Source organism: Lissotriton helveticus, chromosome 6, assembly GCF_964261635.1.
Source record: "Lissotriton helveticus chromosome 6, aLisHel1.1, whole genome shotgun sequence".
Classification (NCBI taxonomy): domain Eukaryota; kingdom Metazoa; phylum Chordata; class Amphibia; order Caudata; family Salamandridae; genus Lissotriton; species Lissotriton helveticus.
In genome coordinates this window covers 648,601,634-648,614,098 of record NC_136067.1, presented here as the reverse complement: position 1 = coordinate 648,614,098, position 12,465 = coordinate 648,601,634, and the positions used below count along the sequence as shown (strand labels likewise).

Genomic DNA, 12,465 nt, shown 5'->3' with positions numbered 1-12,465 from the left:
TTAAACCTGATTAAAAGCTCAAGTCGAATTCAATATTACTTTTGCACAAGTGGCTACTTAAGTAAGTAGCCACTTTGCTGCCCAAAACTTTCCAGTGACTGTTTACGGTTGCTGGATACAAGACAGCCTTTTACTTTCTGGGGATGTGGGAGAGTGAACCACTCAAGTGGGAACACAAAGCCTGCTGTTGAAAAAAGTGTGGCTTATGCCTGGCAGGAAGACCAAACAGGGTGTGAACCCAAAAAACAAGCTTCAAAGGGGAAGCTTCCTTTAAAGAGCAAATGGTTGACACAAATTTGTTCTTTTAGAAAGGTTGGGGTTGTGGACATATTGGTGGAAGCCATTGCCAAGCAGGTTTCTCCATGGGTGTGTAGATCCCTGGTAGCCACACCTCTGGGGTGGGCTATGAAGCTTCACTCACCAAGAAAGGGGTTGTGCCATCTTGGGAGTGGGCAAAATAGTGCATTCTGGAAAAGCTAGATGCCACACTTCACAGGAAGTCATTACGAGGCAGGAAGGGACCTGGTAGCCCATTGGCAAGATGACGTGTATCACCAGAGGGCCCTAACTGGGCATAAAAGTTTCATCCCTGGCACCCAGACCTCACATCATATCTCTACTGAAGAGTGGTATGAAGGCAGACTGCCGTACGGTCCACAGGACAGAGCAAAGAGATGCACCGAAACTTTGCTGCACTTGCTGCTCTTGGGGTTAGCAAAGAGGACGGTCAGGCCACGAAACATCAACTAACCTGCTCACTATGGAGAGTCATACTTTCAGGGCAAACTACCGGCCACTTCTGTGAAGTGAGCTCGAGCTGAAAAAGAACAAGTGTTCTGTTAATTTAGAAAGCAATAAAGATGCCTTTAATTCTTGTTCTCACTTTGTTACATTTGCTGTGCATTCAAAGACCGATCAAATGACAGTGCTGTCTTTTTAAAAGTTGAAAAGTTAGAGGATTTTGTGTAGTGAACTGTCTGACAATCGTTGTGAAACCAAAGGCTGTAGAATGTCAGTTTTTTTTCTAACCCGCAACATGTAAATAGCTTGCAAAAGAGCAACATAGATATTTCAAAATATATCAGCAATTAGGAAAGCACATTTCTTTATTATTCAGAAGTGTGATGGAAACAAATATTTCAATAAGATCAAAACAAGTCACAACACTCTACCTGGTGATGTGCAAATGATACATATTTGCAGAAACCCACTTTTCAGAAACCCACTTTACAAACATCGTTGGTATGTTATATAGTTTTATAAGTAAAACTGGCATGTCAGTGGGAAATATTGTGGCCATGTCAATGAAAAATATGCTGACTAAATGACTGTACGCTACCACATTATGCTTAAGTAATATATTTATAAAACATTTGTTTTTAAAAATGAACTGAGAAACATTCCTGCTTCCACCCCAATGACAATGTGGTCAGTTAACTAAAAGGCAAGTCAGGGGTTATGCGCACCACATATGTGGGCTAAATGTGTATTATACATGGAGCAAAAGTTTAATCTATTAAATCAAACTAAAGAGTTTTTTTTTAAAGCAAACATGTTGAACTCACATATTTAAAGGTGGTCTCATATGGGACGATGAAGGAATAGGCGGCTCCATGAAATAAAATATTCACCCAGGATCATATAATTTGAGACCAATTTATTGGTTGAGTGCATGACAGTTAGGTTGAGTAGATTTTTCAAGTCATGAGACCTGCATTTCTGGCAACAATTTTATGATTTTTCAAGGCCTGATTGTGCCTGTGGCGCCCTGCTCGAGGAAAAGTCACTGTCGAGGCTTAGAGCCAAGAACACCTGACCGCCAATGACTGCCAACGTGCAGGCCAAGACCAGACATTCAGAAGTTGCACCAGAAGCTACAACACTTGGTAGAGTAACCTGAGTGCAATTTGGTCATCCAAGAAGGAGCTTATTGGCAGTTAAAGGGAACCGTGAGTTCTGCTATAACCAGAGACCAGTGCAACTAGTTTTTGGTTTGACAAACTGGACTTCAAGGGACACCGATCCCTTTAGCCAAAGTCCCCCCCCTCCCATAGTTACCATGGACCAAGAACTGGTTCCAGGAAGACCCAAGTCGCCAGATAAGCACTCAACATCCTTCAGCATCCTGTATCCATTGCATCAGGACTGCTGAATTAAAGGATAAGGTGGTTCCCCCCCATTGAGCCTGTGACGGGACGAGACGAGACTGGACTGGAATCTGCTTTGCCTGCGAGGTACCGGTCCAATCAAGCCTCATTGGCCAATTATCTGCCTGTACTTATTGACTACTTCCTCAGAAAGAGCAGTGTTAGGAACAACTCTAGCTAGTTCTTCAGTTGGCTATGCAACTACCGCTTTACACTCGGCCCACAAAATCACTAATAATATATTTAAATCAGTCTACAACTCCTCTGACATATTTGATATCTTATACACTTTTTTGTACTACTTCTACGGTTCCTCATGAAACTTAATTAGTGATAAAAGCTTAAAAATAAGCCTGTGTCCCTCACATACTAGATTTCCTCCATGCACTTCCCTTAAAGGAATTTTCAAAATTGTTTTCTGGTCTGCTTTCAACCCCGTTCACTTTCTTCTTACTTGCTGTCCCTTGCCTCCACTTTTTTCTGTGCTTCTTCACATATATCCATTCTCTGTTTCAATTACATTAACATGAGCTCTCAGAGTGATTCAAACAATTTCTTTTATTTTAATAAGTCAAATTAATTTTATAATTTTGTTTCAGTTTTTTTACTCGTTTTTATTGAGAATTCTCTGTGCTGTACACAGTTCAGCCAGGCTAGCTTGAATCCAGTGGCAAAGTGAGCAAGGGACCCACATCTGGGCATACCCTGCCAACTTAGGGCAAACATCTTTTTACTTGCCCCAAGTTGGCAGGGTATGCCCAGATGTGGGTCCCTTGCTCACTTTGCCACTGAATTCAAGCTAGCCTGGCTGATGAGGGGTGTTTCCCCGAAACCGGTCCCAGGAAGCTAGTTTCCAGTCCAGGAAGACTTGGCTTGGCAGTTCGGGCTGGACTTTTCCCCATGAGCCACAGGGTCAAGACTGATTTGCATATGGCTGGGTCTGAACTGGGGTGGCGAAGTGAACTAAAGAACAATGATGGATTGAACCCAGATCTGTGCCTCGGGTGGATATCTGAAACGTTTAAGCGCTCCGTCGATCATCTCTTTGTGTATACAATTTAGAAAAGCCATTCAGTGAACCTGTGCTAATCCCAACACCACAATAGCATGCAAAAATATACACAGGAGTAAAAAACTCATGGCAGTTGGGAAACAATTATGAAAAAAAGAAAATCGGATTTGGGTCCTCAAATCCACAAGAGACATCAACTACCTCCCCCAGACTGGGAGCATTTGGGGGGGGGGGGGGGGGGGGGGAGGGAGAGGAAATGGAGAGACACTTGTGACCAGGAGTCGTAGAGCCCAACTTGCCTGTAGATGGCAAACCCTTCATCTAAAACCAAGTACTCCCAGCCACCCCAGTGATCCATTCGAACCCAGGTGAGCCCCCTTAGACACCCTTGGGATGTCTAGCTGTTCCCATCTGTATAGCCTTTGTGGGTAACCCCCCCCATACACATACTACATTTGCAGACTCTGCTATTTAACATTTAGACATTTCAGTGGTGCCAGGGGCGCGGAAGATCCCACAATCTGAGAGTGAACAGATGGCACAACCACTGGCTCTTCATCTGTAATCAATCTTTTCAACAGGTCCCCAAGATCTCAAAGTCAAGTTCCGCATTCTCATCAGTGTGGATCAGGCGGAGTAGTCACGCCTCTGCTAATTCCCATGCGACTTAAAATCGGGCATTGCTCGCAACCTCTCGAACCTGCGTAAACGCTCGCCACCTTTCTCCCTCTCTAAGCGGATGTTTCAAATTTTTCACCGTACTGATATCCACTTCACATTCATCCACCAACTCTAATTTATCATGTGACTAATTTGCACATCTGGTTGCTACTTTGATCAAATATCTCGTTTTATCTACATTGTATATCAATGCCTGCTCATTTTTGTCAAATGTGGTACATTCATGCTATTCAGAAACTCAGTACATGTAGAGAACACACCATCGATTATTACATATGCAGGCTGTGTCTCAGCAGGTAATTTCTGACTCTCTGCAGGCACAACAGTAACTATAGGCTTTTTCAATTTACTGCCCATTATTTTCGCTTAAAACAATCAAAAGAGTAACTAAGTAGCGAACAACAGCCAGTCCCAACATGGCTTTGTGGTCAACCTATCACAACACAGCTCCGTCAGCAACCAACCAATGAAATCGCAGCCTTTGAGGTGACGTCTCACCAATACCAGGCGGCTCTCTGGCTATCTAAACAATCGCAGCATGACTTTTTCGAAACAAAAAAAAAAAAAATTCAGAAATGTTCTAACTCAATTTAAACTAAATAAACCCTGTCGGCTCAACCTCAGTAACAGAATTCTTTACTTTAAGTAAAGGCACAACTGTTAGAAAACCAGGATAATAAACACCCTTCATTGTGCAGTTTAAGGGCTCAATTCACTCCGAGTAGACCCTTGTCTAGCAACAATCCACCATAGCTAATGCACTTACTCCTGTGCATTTAGGAATAAAGTACACCAACCTCGACTAGACAATACTGGAAAGGAAAACTTGCTAGTTCAGAAACCGCTCTCAGAGTAAATGTGGGTTGTCACATTACCTTACACAGACAAATAAAACCACAATATCTCAAGATCTTGGAATTCGATGAATCCGATAACCAAACTCACCAAATAAAATGCAATTACAAATATGAATAGCACATCAAAAATATGTTATGTATTGCCTTAATGTCCACTTAGAGACACCGTATCCTTTACACTTGTTGTCCTTGCGAGGACACCGTATTGCAATTACATCACCAGCTGTCATCCTATTTTGACAGTTGACAGCTGGTAACGCTGCAAGCAGCTGGTTAGTTTACGCTCCGCTCTGGAGCCTGCGTTGGTTCAATTAATAAAGAACTTACGGATACAAAGTCCTATCGTCTGCATAGTTCTTAATAATGGCGACGAGGACCAACACCGGAACCCACGGAGAACATAAAAAAAATTAAAAAAAGAAGAACGCTTCTAAGGAGTCAAGTGTCGAGTTCAAACCACACTGGAATGCAGTCACAGGAACATTAAGCCAACAATTGAAAATTCATTAAAGCCATCTAACAAGTAAGGAAACTTGAGAAAATACTGATGGAGCGCAGATAAAGTGGATGAGAATTGACTTATAAAAAAATAAAGAGAAAACGAGCGGATGTACGGATGTTGTGGTAGCACACATGTGACAAGGAAACAACCATTGCGAGTCGAGAAAAAGAAATACACGACGTTGAAAAATCACCTCAGGAACAAGTGACAGTTAAACCGTATCTTCAACTGCCAGCTGATTACGTAATCGAGAAATGGAATGCACGTCGTGACGCACAACGTCAAGAGGAGCGGCCATATTGTAAAGAGGAAAGTAAGCTGTCCAGCTTCGTTGATGACGCAGCGCGCATAAACGTGCAACCATTTTGAAGGAGCTAAAAAGTAAACAAAAGGTCAATGTCAAACATCGGAGCAACGCGCGAACAAGCCCATGCAGCAGGAGAACTGAATTCACACACTCGTGAACATCGCGCAAGTAAGGAAAAAAATTAGTATAGTGTAAATATTCATGCAAGGCTGCGTATCTAAAAATAAAATAAGAAGGAGTATTAAGAGACTTAACAGTTTTTTATTTAAAACCCACTTACCATACAGAATAAGGACAACAAGAAGATAGTGGTATATGAGGAATAAAGACAGAGTTGTAGGGTGTAATTAAAAGTAATAAACAAATAAAAGAGGGAAGACGCAAAATAGAAGACACAGATTATACTAATCTGATAGCCATTAAAACCAACAAGAACATAATTAAAACAAGAAAATGGCATTAGGTTACTTGTGGAATGTATCCCCTCCACAGTCAATCCTACCTGGTAAGGATGAGCCTGTACTAAAATGGGAAGAGTGGAGGGAGTATTTCGAAAACTATATTTTGCAATTTGAGGAGGACGATGAATTTACGTAAAAAAAAAAAAAAATACAAACTCTTGTTGCATTACCCACTCCAAAATATAATAGACATTGCTAGAAATGCAGAATTAACAGGCCGTTGCGCAAAAGCAGTAATTGCGGAATGCAGTGTGAAGAAGGAGAATGCGACAGTCAACACAGTAATGCAAGACAAACGTGCATCAAAACAAACATGGGGCAACAGAACAACCAAACCAGTGTACAACAAACAAAAAGACAGTGATAAGAGACGTTGCTATAGATATGGCGACATTTCACACTGGGCAGATGACAAAAAATGCCCCGCTAGAGGAGTGAAATGCACGTACTGCGGAGTCATAGGACATTTTCAGAAAGCATACCGGAGAAGGAACACACGTTCCGTAAAAATCGTCAACGATGAAGGTGCTTACCAACAAGACACATCAGATGAAGATGTTAGCATGTGTGTCCTCAGTATAGAAGACGAACAAGTGAACAAGGTCAGCACTAGCAAGACAAACAAGAAAAAGAAGCCAGTTTGTGAAATGACGATAGGTGGTGTAGGAATCAGGGGGGGGCGTGGTTTGGCGCCGACCGGGATGGCCGCCTGAGCGTGTAGCTCCGCGCCGAGTCCCGTAATTTATCCTGTTATTGCCGCCTGCGGAACCCCTGGAGGCACAAATTCACCGTCGGAGGTGAATTTAACTCGGGGCAGAGAGTCTGGTTGCTGACGGGGCCCCGGAGGACGAGCGGAGACCGAGATCTGCACACGGAGGTGCCCGGCCGTGGACAAAGGCAAGATGGCGGCGTGAGGCTCCGGAGCGCATTGGAGACGGAGGGCGCGGGCAGCTGATGTCCTGGTGGCTGCCGAGCGGAGCGAGGGGTGCGGTGGACTCCCTGAGGGCACGTTCGGCGTTGAGTGGGAGGCTGAAGACGCCATCCCCCGGATCGCGGTGAGTGCGGCCTGTCGCGGCGCCCCCCCCTTCCCCCTCCCGCTCCCCGTCCTGGAGGCTGGTGCGGGACGGGTGGACCTGGGACGGCGGCGCCTGCAGCGGACAGCGGGCGCGCAGTCAAGAGTGCTGGACTGGGACGCCCCGGGGGGGCCGCACACGCGAGCGGACCTGGCCGCCTACAAAACAGCTGTGGCAGCGAGCGGCGGATTCTGGAGCCGCAGAGGCAGAGGGGCCGGGGCACGCACAGTTGGGGACCCTGACTTTCGGGAGGCGAGGCACCGACAGTGAGCTCCTGGCAACGGGGGGCGCCCTGCATTCAGGTCAGCACAGCGGGGGCTTGCTGTTTTGGCGGGGACCGCCCGCCTGAACTACTGTAACTGCTGAGTTGCGGAGGTGGGGCACACGTGGAGCGAGGACTGCGGCCGTACTGCTGGCCTGCTGGGCAGCGGAGCCCTGGGCCGGACACCTGACACGATCGGCCCCTGGGAGTGCCCGCGTCCTTGCCTGGGGGGACGCTGTTGGCCTGGGCGGCTGGATTTAAGAGGAGGCTCGGAGCCCTGGTGGTGGCTTTAGACTGTGTCCTGCTGGTGACGGTCGGAGCCTGAAGGTGTGTTCTGGGGACGCGGTCGACACAGGGGAGGAGCGGGAACTAACTTTGCCGGGGTGTGGGGAGCCCTGGTACAATCGGCCGCTATCTTCCCTGGAAAGGGGCAGCAGGCGGTGTGACCGTCAGGCGAGCTGTGGACAGTGTGGCCACAGGCAGTGGTCCGAGAGGAGCGTCAATTGAGCTCAAGATGGCTGCTACGGGCGGGGTTCACAACACACCGCCTGGGCAAGGCAATGCGTCCACCTTAACTCAAAATGGCGGTAACCGGGCCCCACAGGAAGACACTACGCCGGAACAGCGGCTGAACCTGCGTCTTGATGCTATCCTGGATGCGATTACCACGACAAAGGAGACGCTGCACCATGATATTGCGCAGGTTGCCACGGGGCTGGGCCTACTGAGAGCTGACCACGCCAAGCTTTCGGATAGGGTGAAAGAACATGAACAGACACTCCTAGACCTGAAACCTGCTGTGGTGACGGCGGAACACAAGCTGGCAGACATTATGGGCCGTTTGGCGACTCTGGAAAGACGGGCGGAGGATGCGGAAAGTCGTAACAGGAGGAGCAACGTGCGGGTGGTGGGCCTTCCGGAAAGGATCGAGAAAGACGACGCTGTGGCATATATGGAGGACTGGTTCAAAACGGTCGTGGCGCCGGAGGGACTTTCTCCTTTCTTCTCCCTGGAAAGAGCGCACAGGGTCCCGGCCAAGCCGCCGCTGGAGGGCCGGCCTCCCCGACCGATGGTAGTGAAACTGCTGCATTACAAAGACCGCGATCTTTTGATACAGAGGGCACGGACTCAGGGCCCCTTTCAGGTGGACACTAGCAAGGTCACGATCTTTCCGGATTACACACAAGAAGTGCAGAGAAACAGGGCATCCTTCCTATCAGTTAAAAAAGAACTGAGGGAAGAGGGGATTCAGTACTCCTTACTCTTCCCTGCTAAACTGAGTGTTATCCTTGATGACAGGACACATTTCTTCCAAACTCCGGACGAGGCTTGGTCGTGGCTGGAGTCATACCGTGCTGGGACAGACCGCACGAATAAAAGCGGAAGGGAAAGACCAAAACCGATCCGGATCAGGAAATCGCAGCGCATTCGATCACGGAACAAACTCCAGAGGGCCTTGCAGGAGGCCCGGATGGCGGATGACAGGAGAGGGGCTGTGGCTGCAACGGCAAACATTACAGGTTCACAGCAGGAGAGAACGTCGGAGGGGTTGGCCTCGGAGGAGGAGGAAGGGAAATCTGGAGACGACGATTCGGAAGCGGGGAGTGCCGGGGGACCGGTGGTTACCCCACAGACTTCGGATGGAGTATTTAATGAGTTATGTTCCGAAGAATCCAGTTACCCCCGGGGTACCTGTTGGGACTGACTCTCCGTTTTTTTTTTTTTTTTTTGGTTTGCTGTCAGGTATGGGGCGGAGACAGCAGGGTGGGACTGGGGGCGCGGGGGGGGGAGCTCTGCTGGCCCTGGTTCGGTGCTCTATCGCCCTCTAGAGGCCCCTAAGGCCTTCTGTGGTGGCGACCACAGATTAGTGTGTGTGGTTTTGATGGTTTGGAACGGGGCTGAAGCTGGGTTATTAGGTCCTGTCCTGGGGAGTGGGGTTTGGGGTGTTTTGGGGGGAGATTGGGTAGGGGGAAGCAACTGCTGCAGTGCGGGGTACAACTGTTTGGTGGTAGAACTGCTCAGAACTGTCATCTATGGGGTCGTTACCTAATGTGAAATGTATTACATGGAATGTCCGCGGAATTCAGACGATGGTGAAACGCCACAAGGTGCATGCATACCTGGTGAGGCGGGGAGTGCAGATAGCAATGCTTCAAGAGACTCATTTAACTAAGAAAGAATGCGGAGCTTTACAGAGGAGGTGGCGGGGTCAGGTGTTTGGCACAACCTACTCAGCATTTGCCAGGGGGACCCTAATCTGGGTGAGAGCAGGGATTCCGTTAGACGTCACGTCACAGCGGGTTGATCCTGAGGGTAGATATGTGGCGGTGGAGGGTCGTCTTTACGGGAGGGAGGTGGTCCTGTGTAGTGTGTATGCCCCCAATTCTGATCAGGCCCGCTTTTTTGACGGCTTAACAAGTTCGCTGGCCCGGTCTTATTGGGGGGCGACTTTAATTCGATCACTGATGTAGTACTGGATAGGTCGCACCCGCCGTTGGTCGACTCCCCAGTGCGCAGGCTGGCGGCTCATAGGAATGGTTGGCAGGAGAAGTGGGGTGTGCTTGATGTGTGGAGGGCACAGCATCCTGGGATGAGGGATTACTCCTACTTTTCTGCAATACACGACCTACATGTTAGATTAGACGCAGTGTTGTGTAGTGGCACAGTGGCAACGGCGGTGACGCATACTGAGTACCTGGCTAGGACCATATCGGATCATAACCCCTTATTGGTGTCAGTGCAGTGGCAACGGGCTAGGTTGGCGGTCCCATCGTGGCGGCTTCGGCCGGAGGCGCTGGAAGATCGGGTGTTCAGTGACATGGTTCAACAGGGCATTGACCGCTACTTTGAGGAGAACGAGGGCTCCGCGACGTCGCGATCAATAGAATGGGATGCGATGAAAGTGGTGGTGAGGTTCGTGTGTATGGGTGGGTTCTCGAATGTGCGGGCGACTGCCCTGAATGATTTAGCGAAAGCAGAGGGGGCGTTGCGTGATCTGGAACGTCGGAGGCCTGAACGGCCGGATCTGCAGGAGAGATTGGTGGAGGCTAAGGAAGTGGTGGCGACTGAAACTGAACGGCTGCGGTGTTATGATTATAAGTTGTATAACGTCAGGGTGCATGAGGAACGTGATAAGGTGGGCGCGCTCCTTGCCAAACTAGCGGATCCTGAGCCTAGGGGGTGCCCGATCATGAGTATAAGAGCAGAGGGGGGGGGAGGTAGTCCACTCGCAGTCAGCTGTGCTGGCGTGCTTTCAGTCCTATTACACGGGACTGTATGAATGCCACCTGGAGGTGGGAAGGGACGAGATAGGCGAATACTTGGCCTTGCTCCCGCTGCCAGCGTTGGATAGTGAGGATGCTAAGGAACCGGGAGGTCCTATAACGCTGGCAGAGGTGAGAGTAGCTATCAAACAGATGGCTCGAAATAAAACCCCAGGAGTGGACGGTTTGCCGATAGAGTTCTATGCCAAATTTGTTGACATCCTAGCGCCAAAACTATTGGTGGTGTACTCGGAGGCCAGGCAACGGGGCTGCCTGCCTGAGTCAATGAGGGAGGCATTGGTGGTGCCACTGTTGAAGCCAGGCAAAGATGCGTTGAGTGTGACTTCTTACAGGCCCTTATCGATGCTGACAGTGGACTACAAGATCTTGAGTCGAATCCTGGCCACCAGGTTCCTGCCGCACATGACGAAGCTAGTGCATAGGGACCAGGCGGGGTTCCCGACTAGAAATACCTCCATGAATATACGACGGCTGGTCCGAATTTTGGATAGTGCCGGGTCTTCGGCTCTTGACTCCGTGGTGCTAGCGGTTGATGTCGAAAAGGCTTTTGATAGCCTTGAATGGTTGTATTTAGATGAGGTTCGGAGTTGGGGAGGGATTCTGGAGCTGGACGAAGGTCCTTTACACGTCGGCTAGGGCGAGGGTGCGCCTGGGCCAGCTGATATCTTCGGCCTACCCTGTTTGTAGGGGGACGAGACAGGGCTGCTCCTTGTCCCCCCTGTTGTTCGCATTGGCGATGGAACCGCTGGCAGCGCAGGCGAGGATGGGCACAGTGTATGGAGGGATCACGCAGGGGCCAGAGTCGCATTATATCTCGTTATACGCTGATGACTTGCTGCTGTACTTAGCGGACGCTGAACGGTCACTGGAGGGAGCGGTAGATATGCTGGTTGGATTCGGTCGGCTGTCGGGCCTCAAGGTGAATTGGACTAAGACCTGTATATTCCCATTGCGGGCAGGTATGCCCTGTCCCCCGTTGGCAAGGGAGGTAGTTTGGGAGCCTTCTGGCTTCACCTACCTCGGGGTGCGAATTTATCACGAAGCAGCTGATCTCCTGGAGGGGAATGTGGGACGATGCATACGTGCGGTGAAGGGCTGCATGGCATTCTGGGCCTCTCTCCCTCTGTCGGTACTGGGCCGAGTAGCATTGTTGAAGATGGTGGCGCTTCCCCGGCTGCTTTATTACTTCCGTACACTGCCGGTATGGATTCCGCAGCGGGTTTTTAAGTAACTGAAGATGTTGGTGACTGGCTTCCTTTGGGGCCAAGGTCGGCGGCGGGTGGCGTTGGAAACTCTGATCAGGCCTAAGATTGAGGGGGGAATGGCGGTCCCCGATTTTGAGCTATATTACCTAGCGGCACAACTGCAGACCCTAACGCAGAATGTGGCTAGAGAATTCAGGGGTCCTGAGTGTGACCGTGGTGCTGGCATTCCAAAGTACGTCCTTTCTTATATAGTTATGCAACAGAAACTGGATTCGAGGGAGCTAACGGTGGAGGAAAGGACGCTTCGAATGTGCTGGCAGCGAAGTCTGAAAAGAGCGAGGAAGGTCCGGCCGTATGCGCCGGAGATACCGCTGGGGATGCTGACCGCGCTGCCGCATGGGGGTGACTGGTCCAGGCTTTTGGAATGGGAGGAATTGGGTCTACAGATGGTGGGGGACCTGTACATTGATAGAGCATTGGTTCCCTATCAAGTGCTTCAGGAGCAGTTTGGCCTGCCGGACGGTACCTTTCTATTGCACGCGGCGGTGGTGGCGGCGCTGCAAAAACATTGGGGAGTAGGGCTTGCCGAGCCGGAGGGGACCATGGCATGCCAGTATGTGGTGATGGCAGCGGGCACTGTTAAAGCGGTGACGTGTCTCCACATGAGAATGTTG

The 12,465-nt window shown here is 49.5% G+C and overlaps 1 protein-coding gene across 3 annotated transcripts in view; it reads right to left on the bottom strand.

Annotated features, from left to right (window-relative positions):
• Nucleotides 1-12,465, bottom strand: part of SH3BGRL2 (SH3 domain binding glutamate rich protein like 2) — a 267,685-nt gene that overhangs the window by 153,678 nt on the left and 101,542 nt on the right. The window contains exon 2 of one of the 3 annotated variants that reach the window (XM_078648111.1): nt 752-817. The exons of the other annotated variants lie outside the window; for them this stretch is intronic. Within the exon in view, the coding sequence (XP_078504237.1) occupies nt 752-817 (66 nt within the window). The remainder of the gene's footprint in view (nt 1-751; nt 818-12,465) is intronic. 3 annotated transcript variants of the gene reach the window in all.